A 22,461-nucleotide genomic window follows, 5' to 3' on the forward strand; every position below is an offset into this window, starting at 1 on the left:
TTGAAGTATATGAAACTGAAATCTCAGTTGTTCTGCAAGACTGTATCTTTGCATCATAGGCAGATCTTGCTGTACAAGTCCAAAACAATCTCATGTGAAGGTCTTATTTACATCATCTTCCACTTCAGTTCTTCTTTCTGTTTCTTTTCCCTCCCATTATTAAACCTCTGATTGCTCATAGATTACTCTTTCATCTTTCTCACCCTTTGGTATCTTCTCAGAGAAAACAAGGCTGGCCAATCACAGCAAAGAGAAGAAGCCAAGCAGTGGCTTTCATCTTTTTTCCTCCAAACAAAGAGATTACAGGTCAATGTGAGAAACATTGAGATTGCTGATAAAGAGCTGGCCTCCTCCACTAAATCTATACATTCTCTCACCTCTGGAAGCGAGATTCATTTTTCTACGTTTTAACTTCTTCCCCTAAAGGTAATATATTCTCTATTTCATATGACTTAACTTTCCCATCTTAACGACTTTCTGATCCATTTGTATCTACAAGGCCCAATGTCTCTCTCAGTATCAGAAGCAGGATGACTGTGATCTCAAAAAGTAAAATAGAAAAAACTAAGTTTCCAGTTATTTAAAAGCTTTTATGACAAGCTATCAAAAAAAAAAAAAAACCCCACACAACTCCCCCCTGCCCTGCAATAAAATCAGGGACAGTCTTAGCATGGCGAAAAGTCACAGGACTTGTACAGGATCCTTAGACCCAGATGTCCCATGTTTTTTACCCACCTGAATCTGAAAGTTGCATGTGCTCTCCTGAGATTTCTGAGCTGCTCTCATTTGGCACCAATAGCGGGGACCTGCTTTGTAGGGTAGAGTGCATTACCAAGAGACCAGTCTGTGAGCAGTCTTGGCTCCGGACTTGTGAAGAATTTTCTGATGGGAGCGGGACAGGGATTAAAGTAGCAGGAAAGCATGGTAGGGTTGCCATTGTGGCAACTAGATGAGAAGGTATCCCAGGAGAAACTGAAAAGCCTGAAAGAAAAAAGAAAGTACCAGAGAAGAACCATTAGGCAAGCATACGACAGCTATTTTCTGCTGAACTGGAAACCTCTTGCTATACTGGTATTGCACAAAGACACTGTTGCTTCCATGTTCCATGGTGTTTTGCATATTCAACGTGAAAGGATCAAATTTTGCTCTTGTTTGTGCACAAGTGTGTGTGCAGAAATAAATATTTTATCCCAACTGCCAGATGAGGAGCTCTCAGCCACTGCTAACCATCAGCAAACCTTATGTTTCTTTAGGGAACTGCAACTTTTTGCTGCTGGAGTGCAAGCAGCTGGGGCAGGGGGTGGGTGGGGACAACTGCTGCAGCCTCAGGAGAAATTCTCCGAATACCTGGATTGCAGAATGCAATGATTTTCTGCTGTTCAGCCACCAGCCTTTGTAGTTGCTCCATCTGTTGCCTCATCCCTTGGTCCAGCTGCCCTGGACTCTGAAAATAGCACAAAGATGTAGTATCAAACTCTGTTTTGGGATGCTTCCTAATAAGAAGGAATCACTAAATCAGGAGTTTGGGTTTAGGTATTTCTTATGGTGTGTATTACTTCTGATAAATAAGGTAGACCTCTGTATTTAAAAACTCCTTTGCCAATTTACAACTCAAAGGCTACATTGACATTGTGCAGACAGTATGTATTTTAGCAGATTCTGCTACTCTGCCTCGCATCAGACAGCATTTTCCTGGCATGAGCCAGCATTTTCTTTTCATCTCTGTGCTGGGATCTCCTTCCCACAGAAGCTAAAGCACCAACAGGAGAGTAGTGTGCATCCACGTTTCATATCAGTAAGGTGTCAGAATACAATGAAAGCAGATATTCGCCCGGTTTAGACTTAGCTATAAAATTTCAAAATGTGCTGGGGTCATTGTTGAACTATCTGCTAAATGTAAATTAACAGTATCATTGATGAAAAGCAGCTTTAAGATTCTCTCTCTTGCAATAACTTATGTTCCAGGAAAGAAAAAAACTTTTGGTTTTGACAGCATCCTCCACTATTTTTATTTCCTAGTCTTTCTTGTCCCATGGCATTTTTATTTTATTATTTCCTTTTTCAGAAATACAGATGGTTGGGCAGACATAGAAATAATGAGTGGTTACTGAAAAGCACAATGTTCTACAAAACACTAGGGCTAGGGCTTAGTTTATTGTTGTGGAAATTAGGCTCACCAGCCACCATAACAGGGTCTGACCCTAGGTTCCCACAGAAAAGTTCAGAGCCTAATCAAAGCAAATTAAATAATTAAATTTTAATGACATGCATGCAGTAATTACAGCTCGAGTTGGGTGCCTCCGAGGAGGGACCCTGAACAAAGAAATCCCTGGGCAATTATAACTTTTTCAAATTAAGTTTCCCACCCCTCACGCAGTAGTTCAGACCAACAGTAATTTTTGGGTCTGGGGTCTCCTGCTCCTTATTGGGTCTCATCATTGTTCCTAGGTAGTCTGTTTTTCTCCCTTATCTTTACCGTTGCGGTTTCTGCTGATGGTTGTACCTTCGTTTCTTGTTGGGTCCTACCGTTGTCTCTCAAGGTCCTGAGGAGGAGAAGGTGATTCCAAATCATAACAAGTAACACTGCCCCAGCAGTGACAGGAGGCTTTGTCCCTCAAGGTCCTAATGCCCTGCACCAGTCTTATTTCAAAGTCTTGACATCCTCCCTTTCGGAGTGTGAGACGCAGGAATGCAGACTGCTTGTAGCTTCCTTATCTTCCCAGCTTGAACCAGCTCTCAGGCCCTTTTCTTACTGAACTAGGTAAAAGTTCATTATTTTAATCTAAGTGCGGTCTAAGGCTTCAGCAAATTTAGCTACTCATGCTAAGCAAGTTTTATAGAAGTTGTGCTAAGTGGCTACCTCTAGACAGTTTCAGTTCAATATTCTTTAACATTCGTAAGACTGGCCCAGAGTTGGAAACACCTTGATGAAGAACTTCCCCCCACAGGCCTGGGAGAGGAACGACCACCAAAGGGGCAATATTCAGTGAATACAGATGCAGCAAGAACATCATCTGAAATCTAGGACACCTGGGTTTTATATTGGCCCCTGATCCCTACATTGCTAACTTTGTATTAGACACCTCATTGCTCAATTCCCATCCTTTACTGGCCTCTTTACTTAGACTGACACTCTCTGAGGAGGGACAGTCTCTATCTTGACATCTATATGCTGAGAATATATATGCACAACATAATTAAACACAGAATTTCACTTGCAGCCCTCAAATGCTGCTGTGCTAAAACACAGTAACAGCAACGCTGCATGCTCTCTGTGGACCACAAAGACCTCCCCTCCTGGTCCCTGGACATTTTTTGTAGAAGCTGTAGGAGAGGAGAGCAAAGGCATAGACAGTAGAGGTCCAAGATCACATCCTCTGCACTATTCTTCTACCTGTACAAAAGGACAGAAGAATAAACACAGTCGTGGCCTCCACAGAAATCCTTGCTGACACAGAGAAAGAACTGATTCTGCCATGGACTAAATTGCTGCCACTAGTTCCTCGTTCCTCCTTCAGGCCAGGTGCTTCCCCTTGCCTCTCTGTAGCTATGCTCCAATACCACTGGCCTTGACCTTCAGAGTTTCCCAGCTGACATTTACTTGACTCCTTCCCCCACCACTCTGCTTGTACTGCCCTCTCCACTGTGAAGTATTCCCAGAGACTAACAGTGCAAGAACTAGCTGGAAATGAGGAGGGAAAACCACCATGTTTCCAGAGCAAAGCAAGTGGCACCTTCTTTCTCCTGTCCTTCTTTGTCAGGGCTACCCTTCCATCTATCCTCCTTCCGCTTTGCTTTTGTTTACACTCCAAGCTGTTCCAGAAAAGGCTCATGCCTTTTTCACATTGTGAAGTGCCAGGTCATTTACAGAACTGCAACTCACAATAGAATAACACCCTCGTGTTGTTGCTGTGCATGGGATCTCCCAGGAGTCTCTCTGGAAACACCATTCTCATTCTGCTGCTCCTCTGTCTGGTACTACTCGAGAAGCACCACGTAACAAAGCAAAGTCACTTTTCTATTACCGGAATCTTTGAGAGCATTTCAAGTATTTCACATAGTCAAATGCCAGGAACTATGAGAGAGCAAAGAATGCCCATGACCCAATATCAGATTTTATGACCAGCTGGTGACAGTTTAGGGTATCATAGGAGATGTTCTGGTCATTAAACATTATGATCTATTTTATGTCATCCAGAAAGATGCAGCAAACTCCAGTCACTCACAAGAACTCATCTTCAGATACAGCCTTGCCTGCATGATACTTTTCCAACAACCAGGCAATTACAAGCTTCCCACCGTCATATGCAAAGTACTAGAAACTTCTTTAGACTGAGAGCTGAAGGAGGTGAAGTCTCCTGACTCATCAACATCCCCTTGAGAACGGCAGTAGGAACTGAATGCCAGGGCAGCCTCACACCACCACACTCAGCAGTCCTCACTCACTGGGAATTTATATCACCAAGGAGCCACTGCACTGACACAGTCCAACCGCAAATCTCCTGACATAAGACTGAAGAACAAGGGTTTCCCAACTCTTGTCTACTGTGTAGCTGTGGTAATAACAACAAAAGAAGCCCCAAGGTAAAATGAGCTCAGGGCAAAAGGTATGAGACAGCCTTCCAGTTTTCATAGCTTCAAAAAAGGTTACAGTGATGGTAGACTTACAGTGCAGAAAGGGTTGAAAACTCCCAGCATGGAGATATCCTAAATAACAAATTAAACTATTGGAAATATAAGAGTTTCCTTAAAAAGTGCAACTAAAGCAATGCATTGTTTACTACAGCTGGTAAGAAGCACACGGGGCACTCAGTCAAGGAGATACTTCTGAATTACTCCTATCCATCTCTCTGTAAAACCTAATAAGAAGAGAAAAAGTGAGAAAAGGAAAAAAAGATGAAAAAAAGTTGGAGGATGAGAAGAGCTTGGCAGAAAGTCATAGGGCAATAAAAAGAAAAACATGCACTTGACCCATAACCATTACACACATGAAAATGTGGTGCCAGAAGAGGAAATCATTTTCCCCAAGAGGGAAGATAGTAATAACTGTCCAACTAGAGGAATAAGAATTTAACTTATGGACTGTTTCCTGGCAAAAAAAGAAAAAAATCAGCAATTATAAATCTTCAAAACAGAGCGGCATTTTATTGCACAGATGCACTACAGCAACCTATTCAGACGCAGGATTATATCGCACTTCCCAGTGTTTGTCAGGAAAGCCTCCTACTTGTAGACACCAGCCCACTCCTCCTGAAGAGGCTGTGCAATGGCAAGAACTCCAGAGAGGTTAATATGCAATTATAGATACATTCAGTGATTATTCAATGCAAACTAACCTGGTCTATGCTTTTGTATGTTGTAGCTTCTGGTCTCATCTGAGGATCTGAGGCAGAGAGCAGACAAGAATTGAATGTTTCCAAGGTGTCACTGGTTTTACTGGCCTCTAGAATACCAGTCTGGGTTACACTGGAAGCCAACATTTGAGGAAAAAAATCAGAGTTGGCCAAGTAATATAATTGCCTTGCATGAAACTCTTGGTCATTGCCCAAGTTATTTGAGCAGTCACTACTGTTGTCCATCTTACAGCTGGCTTCTGAACTGTATGAAAGTGGAAACTGCTTGCTGGAAGACTGACTCGTGCTGTGAACCCAGCCTGGGGGTAAGAGAGGCATGACTTTCTCAATTATTCTGGTGGGAGATGGCACTACTCTTGCCAGATCACTGGCAGTCTTCTCTGACAGACAGTCCTCCTCAAAAGCAGCTGTTTTCATATCCTGCTTCCCAAAATCCATGCTAGGGGTGTACAGTAAAAACCACTGTGAACAGATGTGTCATACTGAATCCTTGAGTTTGCCTTCTTTATTATCTTTTCAATTCAAGAGATTTTTTTTTAGTCCAGGCTGAAAGCAGAGAATTTCTGACTTCAGAAACTGTAAAATATATACAAATACATATACAAAATGCAGTTAGGAAACAAACACTACAAAAAGCTATAAGATCACACTATTTCTACCCGCTAAAATGGCTTAGATATACTGCCTGCTTTCTAAGTTTTAAAGTCTCAGACAAACAGGAACGGATGTAAGACTCTACAACAAGAAAAAACAAGACTCATTCAGCACTAGAAGCATTTGCCAAAATGGCCTGAATTTGCCTTTCAGCTAAATCATCAACCTTTCAGACCAGAAAAAGTACCTTAGTGGCCGAAGATAACAGGAGAAAACAGGGGCATACAAATGGCATGTGCAAAAACAAAACAAAACAAAAAAAAGCATCACCAGAAAACCAACTGATATTTAATAGCTCGGAAGATAGCTTATGTCAAAAAGATGAAATAACACTACCACAGCTTGTATCCATCCTGAGACTGGTAAGACCGAGTCAACTGTGGGACAACAGGCAAACATCCTGCTTTCCCTGTTTAGGCACTTTGCTCCATTCCTTCTCAGAGAGTGGCCAGTCATTTTCTACTTACTGTAAAAGTTTTTAGGGGGACATTTAGTATTTCAGCAGCTGAGGCTACTGAGCTCCTCCACCTTGTCTACTACAGAAGGATTCAAAGGTAGTTTATTTGCACTCCTTGAAAAATGTGGACTTTCCAGGAACTTCATTTGCAGAAAATGATTTAATACCTTCTCCTGACTTTAATGTAAGTAGTTTGTTTAAGATGTATACACAGCCTGCCAGGTTTGATGACTACTTTGACAGATCCAACACGTGGAGCTGGGAAACATGATATTGTTTACAGGTTTAAACTCCCTTTAGAGTAACCTACACTTCCACTGGGAAAGTTTCAGGAATCTACAAACCTAGAACAATTGAAACCTAGGCGTTCTGGGCAGGAACATGCACATTAAAATGAGAACTCTGCCAAATGTATCTTCAAAGGTGTGAAAAAAAGGAACCAAGTGCAGTGAAGACAGAGAACCAGGGAAGGCGCAGATCAGAAAGGATGGGCTAAGGCAGAGTTACAGAAAAGAGTAGAGCCCATAACCTGCTGCTGTAATTCCCACTCACACCTAAGATGGATCTCCAAATTCCTGGGTCTCCCCATTCTTCTGCTGTCAATGAAGACTGGGAAACCTTCTGATCTTACAGATCCCTACTTTAGATCCATCCCAAAGGGAGCTAAAAGTTCCAACCTGCCAGGGATTTATGTGGGTGTAAGTATAACGCTACATGGAAGTCTGTTTTTTCAGTTTGACTTTTTTTTAAAAAAACGTGGGAAACAAACACATACACACAAAAACCACATAGATACTCATAGTGTACAAGGTTCAAATGGTAAGCAGTTAGCATTTGCCAGCAGAAAGGTCACTCTCAGTAATAAGGAGGAGCCATACAAAGGCTATCTGTGGCCTGTCCCACTGCTGCCACATGGTGCACAAGGTGTAGTCTCCACATTCCAGGTGTGCTCTGCCCAAGCCACAAGGGCAACAATGTACAATCTGAAGACTAGCAACACTTGCTGGACACAAACAACGCTTGCTGAAGCTCTCTCCAAACACGGACTTCTCGTTGGGAACCATACTCACTGCAGAGCAGTTAAGGAACTGAGAAGAGGCTGATTTTATGAGGAAACCTCCGTGACATCAGCAGCAAGGAAAAGATGGTCAAGCCTAGACACTGAAAAGGTCTTGGAGAAAGCAACTTGACAGTATCAGCTGTTGCCCCATTCAATATAAACAGAAATTATGATAATGGTCCATCATAAGCTGATTTTCTGCATCAGCTTGATATATTGTAATGTCAAAAAAAGGAGGGATATATACTTAATGTATGAGGTTTCAGAGGAAGAAATTACTTGTATACAAAATTTAACACTGCCTAGGCTACTAGCTGACTTCAGCTTGGAGAAGAAACTGAACACTAAAACATGCTCCGTCACGACGTTTTTCAGTGTTTGCTTCCTCACTGTTGTGGATCACCAGGGTACCAGGCCAGTGAGTAAACAGAAACTCTCCTCCCCAGCCCTGATCCCAGCAGCACTGCATCCTCGGCACTACCCACACAAATCGGCTCAAAGCCTCCTGCTCCAGGCAACAAGGCAGTTCTTCAGGAAACATGACCAACACCATCAAAGTTACGCCCTGCCTGGGACAAATACATTTGTATGGAGCACCCTGGTATCCGGCAGAAGCAAACAAGGAAGCACAGAACAAGCTGACAACTGTCGTGTTCGTTGTTTGTGCAGATTATCTGTTTTAGCAGATTTTCTCATTTAAAAAAGATTTAAAATGTTTTACCTGAGGAAGTCTCCCAATAAATATAAGACAAAATGTATCAGTAGAATATATGGCACTTTCATAGACCTTTCCATCCAGTTTTAAAGCACCCAGTGTGTTCACAGCAACCATAAAGTCAAACGTGTACGTACACGTGACCTGATCTTTAAATCTGGTAAACCCTGACAAATCCCGCAGAAACCAAGGAGAATGCTAACCGAAAGCACTGCAAGTTTTAATAAGGTGCCCAAACAGAGAATGAGGAAATAAGCCACATGCCTAATGGCCTCCCATGCAGTCCCAGAAGCGACTCAGGGTTGTCGCGGATGTCAGGCAAGCCCGCCGCTCGCAGCACTGGCCACAAGGCTGCTGCAGGAAGACGTTTCCCAAACCCTGGAGACCCCCAAGTCTCTTCCTAACAGAGACGGCAATGACGTGTTATAATTTCAAGTTTTCCCATTTGCTTTTTTTGTAAAAATTGCTTTATTCAGAGTGCAGCGACAGCCATAAACTTGATGCCCACAGATAGAGAGAATAATGAGACATAAATCACTGGCGATGTTCTTGGAGGCAGCACAGGATACAAAAAACCCAAGCAGCAATATAAAATACCCCAAATTCCCACACGGCAGTGCTGCCCTAGTCCTTACCGCGGCCCTGCACAGCTCCGCGGAACACCAACCTGTTACTTAAAATGCTTCGAAATCGTCATTTCTGTTGTTTCGCCTTCTGTCTTATCACGAAAACAGTAACTATCACTGGGGGAAGAAAAAACCAAACACACACACAAAACCAAACCCAAGGCCGAAGCCCGGCGCACCGGGAGGCGCGCACCGCCACGCAGCCCGCGGCGGCACCAGACGCGCGCGCCGCCCCGGAGCGGCCCCCCGCGGCTCCCCGGCCTCGGCGGGCCCCGCTGTCCCGGCGGGCGGCGGCAGCCCTGGCCCGCGGCGGGGGGGGAGCGGCGGCGCCGGGAACAGCCCGCACCCCCTCCCGCCCCCTGGGCGGGGCGCCGAGGGACCGTTCCCGCCTGCTGCCTCCCTTCCCGCCGCTGAGGGAGGGAGCTGTGGGTGGGGGGCAGACGCGGTTTACTGCCAGGTCTCTCAGTTTTTCACAGATGTGAGGTTTGGAGGAGGTCGTAAGTTTTCTGTGTAGAGTCACTGAACCCCTGATTACTCCTGAAGCCAGACTTCTTGCTTTTACTTTCTGGTGCTGCCTTCAGCAGAGCCCATTGACCATCATGGGAGAGCAGCCACCAGCAGGTTGTCTTCACTTTCCATTTCAGCCTAATGAACAGAGATCAGGGCCAGCACTGCCCCCCCCCCCCCCCCCCCGCCGTGTACCCAGCAGGACTTTTTTTTTTTTTTTTTTTTTTTTTTTCCTGTTTACTGACCCTCCTGGCCACACAACACCTTGTTTCTCTTGTGTGCTGTTACCTCTCATTTCCATGGTCTCTCCCTTCAGCTTGGCTTCTGGCCTGCAGTTTAAAACCATGCTTGTGGCAGGCAGAAAGTGCCGCTTCTGGTGTACTGCATGATCTATGCAGGGGCAAGGGATTGAACCAGGTGTGCTTCCCCTCTGGCAGGGCATCTGCAAACTCAGTAGGGTGTAGGTGTTGCCCTCCGTGGTGAACCTGGATGGTCTCATGTCCCCACGCTCTCTGCACTTCAGTGACATCTGCATGGAGAAAGGTGCTAGGTGTGGGCTCTCCTGAGGCTACTCGTGGTGCTTGTTGGAGCCAGGAACTTTAATCGCATGCCTTTATGCTTGAATGTTAAGCCCTGTTCTTTGGAAGACAGCACCTTGTTGTCATTTTCATTAAAAAACAATGCCTTTCATGTTGGATATGTCTACACCCGTGCCCCATGCAAAGATCATGCAAAGGACGGCACAACTGCCGCAGGGTCCTGACAGCCCTCAGCCCTCTTGCCTCATCCTGGGGGCAGCAAGGATGCCCTTTTCCCTTTCTGCCCTTTCCCACAAGGAGACAGGGCAGAAACAGGCATCTCCTGCCCAGGCACTCAGGAGAAAGGGAAAACAAAGCCAAAATGAGGGAAGAAAGAGAAAGAGAGTTACAAAGAAAGAAGGGGAAAGAAACACATTCATTTGAGCAATGCAATGCTCAGAATACTCACTCGATGCCTTCCCAGCTGAACACGTCATTCCCTGTGCCCACGCTCTCCCAACGCAGTTGTCACACAGACTTTGGGCAGTGTCCTCCTTCCTTCATCAGCCCATGTGCAGCTCTGCTCCAGCGGGAGCCCTTGCCTCTGACTCTCTCCCAACCCTAACCCTAACCCTACCCCTTAGTTGTGAGCTGAGCCTTGTCCCAAACACCTAGCACCAGCTCAAGGGAAGAGTCTTGGGGAGAAACCTTTGTCCAGCCTCCCTCTTCCTTCAACAGCCCCTTAGCAGCAAACAGGAGCTCGTAGCTTTGACCCTCTCCCAACCCTAAACCTAGGCCTAACCTTTGGGCAGCCCACCCTTTCCGTTGGCAGCTGGGGATCCTTTTCCAAGGGGTGCAGTCCAGCTGGCCACATGCATTCAGAGGAAGCTTTTCTGTCTCCTGCAGTGACAGGTCAAGGCAACACATGTGGTCTTCAAGGTAGCAGGGTGTGAAGGTGTTAGCAGCTGTTGAATCTGGAGAGGTGCGAGGATGCTGCAGCTCCATGTACCCAGGCCCAAGCGGTAGCGAGGCTGAGCATGTGTTCCCCATAGGCATGTGAACACACACATAAGGCACACATGTGGCCAGCCATGCAGGTCAGCACAGGCAGACAACACACAGCACTCACACAAACTGCAATGGCACTGACAGCTCAGTCCTGCTCCTCCCCTTCAGCTGATCAGGACTGATGGGTCATATCCATATGCAGACATATACAATATGGCTTGCTCCAATAGCTGGTCTTTGACATGGTATGTTTGAGATGCATAGAGGTCAGAGGCCAATACTCTCTGACCAGGTTCTGTTATATATTCCATGCACGTAGGGTGTAATGTTTAATATCATATTCACTTGAAGATATTTGATGTTACATGAGCTTTTTGATTTATCAGAGAGATACAGCAATATACTGAAATCGCAATACACTTGCAAGTTTCACTTAGCAAAATATAGCAATTGCAATATACAGTTCAATCACAATACCAATATGACTCCCGTTACTAGTCTTTATAATATGCTCACCATCAAGAAGATAGGTGTCCCCAATCACTGGGAAGGAATACATGGGTTGAAAGCAGCTCGAGCCTGTAGCTCTCTTTGAAATTCTTTAGTTAGTTGTTTCATTTTTATAGCCTGTGTTGGGCTGAGCCTTGTATACACTCCTCCCATGCTGGTCTGGCTAACTCAGGGAGACATTCACACTCCTTGGATAAACTCAAGAAGAAGCATTTGCACCACCAGTTGATCCACTCAACTGACATAGCGGTTTATCTAATACAAAGACCACCTTCTGGTCCCCTTTGTGCTGAGATAAAGTCAACTTTCTTTGCAGCAGCTGTGGGCAGTGACACCCTATATTATTCCTTCAGCTTCATGGGCACTTCAGCCTTGCCCCTCTCTTCTAAGCCTTCTTCCATTTTAGGGGCTTATTGGTTGGTCACAAGAGAAGACATAGGATTTTATAAAACCAGTAAGCTAGATGTGGAATTTCCTGGCAGTAGGTAATGTTGAATCACAGTTCTCAGTGTGGAAACCTGGAATTAAGCCATTATCTGGTGTCTGTCAGTGATTTCATTCACCAAATGGCTCCAAGTTTGAGAACCTGAAATTCTGAGATGGCCATATGTGATCCTTTGTCCCTTGTATTATCCGTTGCTGTGTCTTGGAAGAAGAGCAGTTGCTAGGTAGAGTAAACAAGGGCTGGAGTTTAATTCTTTGCTGACAGCTGGAGTTTAATTCTTTGCTGACAGTACAGTATCTGTCATGAAGCAAGAAAAGATTTCTAGTAAGTAGAGACAAACCACGGGAGAGAAAAACCAAGTAATTGATAATGTGTGCTGGTGTAACTGGGTACACATTCTCCCTTACACTAAGACAACTTGTGCACCACAGGACAAGCTGAATTCAGTGTCTCTGTGCCTGCTGCTGTCTTTCATCGCAAAAAAACAGGTAACTTTTTCCACCAAAGTGGCAACAACACTTGCAGCTAATGCCATTTGGAAGACCATTGCATCTCCTGCCTGTAATGGTTTTCTAAAGGAATCCCAGAGATACCAGGAACATTTTGTAAGTGCAGGAGAAAATAAGGGTGGTTGGGGAGGGGACAGCATCCCTGGTCAAAACATTCAGTAGCAGAGAAGCACCACCAAGTCTGGAAGACTTGGCTCCAGGAGCTGCAACCAGCAGTCCTGGAGGGCCAGTGTGGCAGATTCTCACATGCTCTTCTTGCACTAAAGAGGACCCGGGGAAAATGCACAGTCCATGCTCCAGGTGCTTTTCATGTTTCAGGGAAGGCAAGGATTAGCTTTTTAGTTCACCTCCTCTCATGCCTCATGCCTCTGTCCTCCTGTCTCACCACAGGGTATTTTAGTGGAGGGCTTGTTTTTGTGCACTGCTTGAGCTGCGAGGAGCCTGGACAAAAGCAGCTCTTCCGACGGCGCAGCCATTGCCAGTGTTGGGTTGGATCAGAGTCAGCCAGCCGCTGGTGGTGACATGGGGCATGCCCAGCCCCCTTGGCTAGCTAGCTCCAAGCCAGCTGGGAGGTGCCAGCACTGTGCCACAGCTCGATGGCGGTCATGGACATGCCCACAGTTTGCCAGGATCTAGAGAGGTCTTTATTGGCCTTTAAGATAGCCACCCCCTTATGCTCTAAAGCAAGTGTTTCCAGGGCCCCCAAGGCAACCAAGGATGTTGCAGCTGTGGCAGGAGGCCTGTGCACTTGGGGGTTTTCACTGACAAAGACCCAGCTGCTAAACATATGAGGTCCTCCAACACCTAGCCCATCTCCTCTTTTGTCCCAGGCACCATTCACCTCCCACTAGGCACCACCAGCAAACAAAAAGGCGGCTTCTAGTCTCTGAGTACATCTTTTACAGCCTCCAAATGGCAGGAGCTGGCACTAGACATGTGGCACACAAACCAAAGGGAGCATTAGGTGAGCCAGCAGCAGTTCCCCAGCCCCACCAGCTGCGGACACAGACTGCAGATGTAGAAATCCTGCACTGTGGGAGGCGATGCAAAGCCAGGGAGCCTCCCCTCTCCTCCCCCAGTCCCCAGCCCCCAGCCCGCGTTTCCCAGGAGTTGTACTGTGGCCCAGCCAGTGCATTACAATGTGCTGCAGTGGCACCACAGTGACCCAGCCATCACCACCAGCATCCCCCAGTGCGGTGCTGTGCTGGCATGGGGCAGCATGGAGAGAGGCAGGTTCCAAGCCCAGTGACACTGCCCAGCATGGGAACACTGTTTCCAGCCTCCTGCAGGCTTGGCTCGCGCCTTGTGCTGCTCTGTGCTGAGGCTTAGTGCTTTTGTGACGAGCAAGAATCCAGATTTCCTCCTCAGTGACCATGGGGAAGTGACCTGGCACTACAAGTCTGGCACTCCTGCTCTTCATGGACTCAATCACAATTGCCAGGTTCATGTAAGAACTGTCAGTTTTTGATATTGACAGGTATCTCCAGCTATTGGTCTCAAGACCGATTTTATGATCTATAGGGATCAATGCCTGTCAACATCGGTAACTTTCCATAGTGAGAAGCATGAATACGTATCAGTTTCCATGCCTATCAAGAGGCATGAAAACCTTTTGATTTTGACAGAAATCTGGAAGTATCTGTTCTGAGTCCGATTTCGCTATTGGTACTCATTGATGCCTCTCAACATCAATAACTTTCAATACAGGGAAGCACTGATTCCTGCCAGTGTCCATACCTGTTGATAGGTATCAGTATCAATTGATATCTATTGATTAATATCAATACCTATCGAAAGGTATTGATACCTTTTGATCTTGATAGAAACCTGGAGGCCCGCTACTGAATGGGGAAGGGGCCCTGGTGACAAAGGCACCCAGAAAGGGCTGAGGTGCTGCTTACCACCTTTGCCTCAGTCTTTCCTGGTAAGCCCATCCCTCAGGAATCCTGGGCTCCAGAGAGCAGGGAGAAAGGCTGGAGAAAGGAAGACTTTCCCTTGGTGGAGGAGGGTCACGTTAGGGATCACTTCAGCAAACTGCACATCCACAAGGCCAATGTCCACTCATTTCTTTTGCTTTCATGTGTACAGTCAGCCTGTTTTAACACATTTGCCTCAAAACAGAGGTTCATGTCTCAAGCTTTCTGTGCACAGCCTAAAGCTCTAGTAAAGTATAAGGATCTTTTCATAAGAGAATAAGACCTACCTGTGAAGTTTTGAATTTCAAATCCTCTCCAAACCTCGTGCCTCTGCAGTGGAATTCACAATGCCTAAACCTCACTGTTCCATTTGAATGCCTTAAATTAGTAACTGGTCTGGCTTTTTGGGACAGCTCTTTTTTATTGTCAGCAGCTCTGATTTTAGATGCCAGTTTAAGACCTTTGGGCTTCAAAGCAGTGACCTTGTCTTTCATGTAGCCACGGAGAAGTGAATGCTTTTCATAAGATGAAGTATGGAATCAAAATACACTGCTAACAGGTGACTACCTATCTGCATTGGGAGATGGCTCCAGTGAGCAAGATGTAAACTATCAACTTCCTGTGCTTGAGAGAAAGATGAGTTATGGAGGAGAGGGGGATGAATTTCAAGTTATCTGCTCTCCAGTTTTACTTTCTTTTGACAAATATTCATTCTTGACTAAAAGGCCTTGCAGACTGTGAACAGATTTGCCCTATTAATTAGGAGAAAAAAAGTACCTAGCACTGTTCTCAATTTTAGTACCTTGTACTATATTTTAGTACCTTGTACTATATATAACAGCTCTGTATTATTAAGGTTGAGATTTGTTCCTTATTTTTGAATTTGTTTGTATTCTGCTGAGAAAAGGGCAACACAAGGAATCCATACTATTATCCTAGAGCCTCCACAACTCATCCATCATGTGGTGTAGCCAACAAAAAATGAGTCACTTATCCTGTTTGCAGCATGCAAGCAAGCAGAAGTCAAAAAAGTAACAGCTTATTTACAGAAAAAGGGCAAAAGGCACTAGAACTTTGACAAATGTTTTTTTGTATAAACAGCAACCAAACCAAACATCGAACTGCCTTTTGCCTCCTTGGACACTGCACTCTCCATTAACCTCAGAGCAGCTGAATGCATGAGGTTTTAAGCAAATATTAGGGAAAACCTGTGTTGCGAATATTAAACAGAATTTTCCTTGCAAAGTTGTTCCTAAGCAGTGCACTCAAACCATCCATGCTTTCAAGCACTGCACTCAAACCATCCAGGTTTTCAAATAAGAGAAGAAAAAATATACAAAGAAGTAACTGATTTAAAATATATTACTGAGTTTTACAATCAGATTATTCCTAAACAAAATACTGATCAGTCGTATTCATTGAAAAATTATTTCAATTAATAAATATACTGAGGAGGGTTGCAAACTACTGATAGATGAAGATGAACTTCTTGACAAGAAGTTGACTTTTACACTTACTGAATTTGTGAGTCACTACAACTAATAAATTTTTATTAGTGGTCACAAAAAGACCTTCAGCAAGACCTTTCAACGAACAGTTTGCCCTCTGTAAACACATGAACAAACCCCAAAGACTGGATCAACACCCAACCGTAAGCAGATTATTTTTGACCTTCTGCCACTAGATGGTGTCCAGTTACAGAAGCTTAATCAGAAAAACAACATTCAGAATTGCTGAATGCTCACTCTTAGAGCTCTTGCTGATATTTAGGGTAAGCTCTTTTCCAGGGAGATTTGACTTTTGAAGTCTTATTTTTGATCTCTGTATGATCTCTAAACCAGGAACGATGAAGTCTTTGATGTGGATTCTTGCATAAACAGAAGCAATGAACTACAGAGCATCTAACTGCAAACAAGGAAATGTTAGCCAGGGTTGAAGTAATGCAAAATATCCTTCCTAAGAGTAGAAGAGGAAGTGGAAATGAGAATGGCAAGGGGGAGCGCAGAGAGTGAATACCATGACCACTGCCCAACTGAGCAAACAATAATGATTATGAAAACCAAAATGAACAAAATGAAACTCTTCCTGTGTGGCGGGGACCTCAACATGTGCTCTTCTACCTCTCCTCTGAGAGCTATTGTAAAGCCATTCTATTGTGAGGAAAATTGCAAGAAAAAGAAAGGGTAAGAGAGTACTGAAGAGAGCCCAGAGACAGTAACAATATAAAAAACAAAATTACAAAAGTAAGGTTTTCAAGAATCAGACAGCAATGTGCACTGGAAAACACAGCCTTTTCACATTCCACCTTTATTCTTCTATTATCCATGTAATTAAACACAGGACAAGCATGGAAAACTCAGTTACCACAATGCTTCACTCCTTAGTTCCCAACTCTGCTAATAAATAAGGTAGCGGGCACCAGGGGGCCACAGTCATTCACTATCAAGAAAAGGAGATCACATTAATTCTTCACTTGCTGAACTAACACACTTCAAAGTCTTTATCTAGCAGAAGTAAAAAATGTGTCTGGAAGGAAAAGGAGGAGGCAGAAATAGAAGAGGAGCATCACAGCTGATCTACACAGAAGTCTGTAATGAAATGACTAGAAAATGTGACTCCAGCTCAGTTTTACTATTTGCATGGCACAATTCTATTGGCTGAAAACAACAAAAAACCTTTGTGTTACCAAAGTGTCATACAGCGAAAAGGAGTGATTTACAACTGAGAAAAAAAAGGATTAGTTTGAGACATTTTGATCAGCTCTACTAATAGGTAATGACAAGTTTTTTTAGCAACCTATGCTGTTTGAAAAGTAAGCTCAAGTCAGAGGTAGAACTTATGATTTCAGAGATGTTTAATTGTAATTAAAAGAGTTCTCTCTTTTCTGTTTTCCTCAAAGTGATACCTGCATATAAAAGAACAATTTAGACTCTTATACTGTAAGATTATTACACATCAGTGCTCCCACTACAAGTGGACTTCACTGATGTCAGTCAGATTATATATGCAGCCTTTCTCCTACAGACCCTGGGCTTGTAATTGCTAGCATACTCTAAAAATTTTCAGCCGCTGTGTTCTGCCATGTCTGACAATCAGATGAATTAAGAGTAACACACATTTTCTACAGGATTACCTTGATTTTACTTTTTTTATACAAAGCACTAGAATTACAGCCAAGTGAGTTGTTGCAGAGGTGACTATAGAGTAAAATAACAGGGCTGTGTGATCCAGACAATTAGGAGGAGCCTGAAAAATCTTCTGTGATGCCCACTTTATTTTTCATTTGAGGCAGTTACAGCTGGATGCATCTTGGAGCTCCAATCAGCACACTGATTCAAGACACAAAGAACAAAAAAACATTCTTTTGCTCAACTCCCTGAGAAGCGTCTGAAACCATGAAAATGTACAAGCACCTAGGGAAGCAGCACTCAAATCCATGTCCTCACTTTAGAGTTAGTATTTACCTGCCACCTGCAGCACTGAATCAGAAATATGTAATTACTGTAACTAAAGTGATAATAGGCCATTTTGCAGTAACAAAATGACATCTGATCCATATGCAAGACTATACCTAATTTGAGGATGATAAAATGTGCAGCTAGCTATTTAACTAATAACATTAATAGAGTACTCACAGTTTAAAACATTATATGTGTTATGCTACTTGATGATATACCTTGACATCAAGGATTAAGCTCTGTGACATGCCTGAAGTCATACTGTATTCAGCTGTATTTTGCTCCTGAATGTTTTTGTATCCTGTGACTGGACTGACTGTCTTTTAAACATCTCACAAGCTCATGAGACTAATGGCAACTCAGAATGGAACAAATGTAGAATCTGAAACATAGACACAGAAAATAAGAGATCTTATCTCTGACATAGCCTTCAACTACACTTGACTATTTCTACCTCCTCCATATCCATTATCGTATTTTAGATTGCTGCATGAGCACAATTATTTATTTGTATTATATCTTGCTAGCATTTGAAGTGACAGTCTTTAATTAAAAAGAAAAAAAGTGTTTAACTAGACTCCATCTTGCATGACAGCAACAATTAAATGAATCCTGACTTTCTGTTAACATAATATAAATTGGTTACGTGAAAATCCTTCTTGCCCTCTGAGAAGACACTTAGCCCCAACTATCCCACCCTTGCAGCACATATAACTTTGCAGAGAGGCCTGACGGCAGTGCCCCTGAACTTCACAGTGTGAGACTACAGTCTGACAGTTAACAAAGTTGCTGACCTCATTCCAATGTTAATAATCTTGTTTTTAACCAACTAAAGTTTCAAAATTTTCACATCTGGCTGGTGAGCTTGAAGTTGCCGATATTACTTCATACCAAATATTTACAGATGGAGAGTATTTTGACAGAACATCCTGCAACACTGAATGACACCAATAGCTACCATTGTTCAGCAAATCAGAATAAAAGAATGAGGAGCAAATCCAGAGAGTGAGCTTAAATCTCATCGGCAATGAGATGAGACCTTCACACACCCTTCTCCCCACTCAGTCACTGCCTAATTCTACAAGGTCCAAATTTCAGCCAGTGCATAGCCAGCTCCCAATAGCTTGATGCTACCCAGTGACTAAGCCCCAGGAGGGCTCTTGATGAGGGATTCCTTTGCCTGTCTCACACCATCGTTCCCAGCCGAGCACCTCCAAGTGCTTCTGCTCTCCCATACCTAAGAGCATTCCAGTTGTATTTTGACAGAAAGAAGCCTCCCCTGTTCACCCCAATCCTTCTAAAGCTGCACTGTGGTGATCAATTCTCCTGACACACGGAGGAGGACTGAATATGGTTCTTATCTTCCAGGACTTCTGCTATGCCCATGGCTATCAGAGGAGAAGGGCTGTGGTGCAGCTCCTCCTTGTTAGTTCCAAGAATTGAAACATGACCAACAAGTGCAGAAATGCCTATTTTGTGTGCAGGAACAAGACTCCAGCAGAAAAGAAGTGCAAAGAGCCATGAAGAATAATGTGCTTTTAGAATGAGCAGAAAAAAAAAATCAACTTAGTGTAAAAAGTAAAGCACAGACTCTATAGATAGTTCTTCCCAAGAACTGCATTCACTATCTCAAGTGAGCAATAAAAGAGCTTTGGTCAAGGCTCTGGTCAGGAACAAAGAGTGATTATACTCCTCTGTCCAGCACTTGTGAGGTTACAGCTGGAGTACTTCTGTGCCATTTTGTGCCCTGAGGGCAAGAACAGTATTCATGAACTAGAGAAAGTCCAGCAGAGGACTGCTAAGATGACCAGAGGGCTGGAGTACATGACATGAGAAAAGGGTGAAGTAATTGCTGTATTCCACGACTTGAAAGAAGGGTCCTAAAGCCAAACCTCTCTCACAGGCACCCAGGGAAAGGACAAGAAGCAAAGGTCACTGGTATCATCTAAGGAAATTCTGACTGGACTTAATGAAAAAATTCTTCACAACCAAAGCGGTTAAGCACTGGGATGTGGCCCAGGGAGGCTGTGGGGTCTCCATCCTTGGAGATTTCAGAAGATGACTGGACAAGGTCCTGAGCAACCTGCTCTTACTTTGAAGTTGGCCCTGCTTTGAGCAGGATATTGAACTTGACATACCTCAGAGGTGCCTTCCAACCAGAATCTCTATGAATTTTCTAAGAAAACATATATTTAACATGAATATTTAAAAAATAATGTGGGTTAGGTCTTTTAATTTGCCTTTAGGAGTTGAGATTTTGGGAGGTCATGAGTCTAAGAGCTGAGGCTGTAGGAGAAAATATTCCTGACAAAAATCTGTGAATAAACTCTTATTGTGTGTTCCTTAACTAGCCAGTAATTAGCAATCTAACATTGTGCATTTGTTGCTCATTAAACAATGTCTTAAAGGGCTTTTTATACAGTAACACATTCATTTTCCCTTTGTGATTCTTCATTCAAATAAAAATGAAGCTGAAAATGAAAAAAATATGAATTGCACAATTGCAGGAACATAAATTTGTAACAGTACTGGAGAACAAAAATGAAGATAAATTTTCTCATTCCACTGCTAATAAAATACTGTGTCAGAGCAAATTTACAGACATTTTGGACTCTATGGTTGTATCTGAGAGATGACTGAATCTAGCAGACAAATGAAGGACTGATCAGGCAAATATAAGTATTGCCAATTTGAAGTTGAGTAGTTTGGATTTCAGGGGACAGGCAGTGAGGACTGTAACTTTTCACAGGGAGCACATAAATCTCTGGCATAAGTTCTCCTGAGAGAACAATTTCCTCCTCTCTGTCTTAATCTATGGTTAACATAAAAAACAACTTTACTGACAAAGTCCAGACTCCCAAGCTCATAAAATTAATCAGTAAAATCTATCAGTTAGGGGAGTATAAGTCACAGAGAGAGTAAAGCACATAAAGACCTCAGCCATTTGACGCTGCTGAAAGTTACTCCTGCCATGAGAGAGCACAAACATGTCTATCTGAAGATGCGCTATGCCAAATCTTTTTGTCCCAGGACCAAATACATTTTATTTAATTGCTACAGAGACCACACCAACCTCTACACTCTGCCTGTTAGTTGGGTGCAGCACAGTACAGGATCTAGCAGACATACCAGGAGTTATGCTGAGACAACTGAAAACAAAAAAACTCTTGCTGCTGCAAGTTAAGGTCTGCTAAAAATGTCAGCATGGCATGAGAGTTGAGTTACAAGGCATATAAGCACAGAAACTGATTACAACACATCAGTTTCTTACTGTTTTGAAGAAATCAGTGTCATGGTTTGGCTGTCAGTTGGGATCCAAGGGATACAAGGACATTCTGCCTGGAAGAGAACGAGTTTAGCTGTGCACTTTGCCACTGCTATATGTATATGTTTGATAGGACCGCAGGCCTCTCAGATAAATGATTAATCAAAGTGTAATCAATTAAAAATGCATGAGATACATCTGCTCAAAGGTTAGTAACCAATAAGAGACTGTAACACAATGCAAGGGAAACAATCTCATGCTTACAAATGTGTCATCAGTGACCTTTGGATTCAAGCTGCTGGATAGGTTTAGCAGCTTGTTAGAAGACTAGTGTTTTGCTGCTGTTTATTATTAAAGAGCCCCCTATACACTTGGTGTACAGTTAATATGCATTGCAAAGTCATGGCTAGAGGATCTAGTCTTGAAGGAGGTGGTGCAGGAAGTATGGCAGTATGACGTTTTGGCTGTATTAACTTGGGAGAGCAGCTGTCACGAAATGCCAACAGTGGGTCTGTGCCTGTATCATGAGTGAGGGAGACAGTGCTTAGTAGCACATCCTCCATCTGGTAGGGACCTGAGTAGAGTGCACTGTGACTCTCCTCTGGTCTATCTGCTCAGGTTTCCTATCTGTGCAAAGCAGGGAAGAGGACGGGAAGGAGAGAGCTAGCTGATGACCACAAAAGCACAGCAAGTACTATAACCATCTTGCTGATTGTGCCCCCCCCACAACTTCACACACATTTGCATCTACTGCCTCAGAATCTGCTGCCCCTTCAGTTGCCTTTCATAGCACCACAATTCTCCTTTCTCCATAACCCTACATTCAGCTCCAGGGAGAATGTCTGTTGCCATTCCCAAAGCTGCTGCACAAGTTACTGGGGCCAGTATGTCCCACCAATATCTGTGCAGCAGGCCTTTTTTCTCATGCTGAAGGCCCTGTACCACACAATTCCTCTGTATGTTTCATGTGTCTTCTAGATATCCCATCAAGGGAGGAAACACTGCTTGCCCAAAGCGTGACAACACCACAGAGACCGGAGGGTGGGGAATACTTAAGATGAAGAAACCAAAGGCTGAAATACACCATTCTGGCTACTTGTGAAACCAATAGTTTGTCCTTGCTCATTAATTTCAGAATCCTTCTTGAGGAAAAAGCAATACAACACAGAAGAGCATTAAATACTACTGCAAGCCCAACTGCTTGCCACAGTAGAGTAGTGACTGCTCGCTGCATTCCACAGGCAGATGAGCCTTTTGGTAGTTGAATAGAGCTTCAGAGTCATCAGTAGGTACCTTTGGAGGAAATAATATAGGGACCTTTTGCCCATTTTGCTAACACGCTGTACCAAGCTTACAAATAAGATAAAGGACAGATTTCTAGTGAAGTAGAATTCAAACCAAGAATGTGATTCAATCACCTATTGAACAAATTGCTGCCAGAACCCCAGCTGGGAACTTG

General features: G+C 43.7%; 1 protein-coding gene across 1 annotated transcript in view; it reads right to left on the minus strand.

The window, feature by feature from the left end:
• The window catches only part of LOC112993552 (centromere protein J-like), a 43,583-nt gene extending 34,476 nt beyond the window's left edge, over window positions 1-9,107 (minus strand). The window contains 4 exon segments of the mRNA XM_064509337.1: window positions 736-981; window positions 1,348-1,444; window positions 5,337-5,930; window positions 8,908-9,107. Coding sequence (XP_064365407.1) covers window positions 736-981; window positions 1,348-1,444; window positions 5,337-5,792 — 799 coding nt within the window. The 5' untranslated portion in view covers window positions 5,793-5,930; window positions 8,908-9,107.
• Between the last annotated feature and the right edge of the window lie 13,354 nt (window positions 9,108-22,461).

The sequence above is a fragment of the Dromaius novaehollandiae genome, chromosome 3 (genome assembly GCF_036370855.1).
Source record: "Dromaius novaehollandiae isolate bDroNov1 chromosome 3, bDroNov1.hap1, whole genome shotgun sequence".
In the NCBI taxonomy this organism is placed as follows: domain Eukaryota; kingdom Metazoa; phylum Chordata; class Aves; order Casuariiformes; family Dromaiidae; genus Dromaius; species Dromaius novaehollandiae.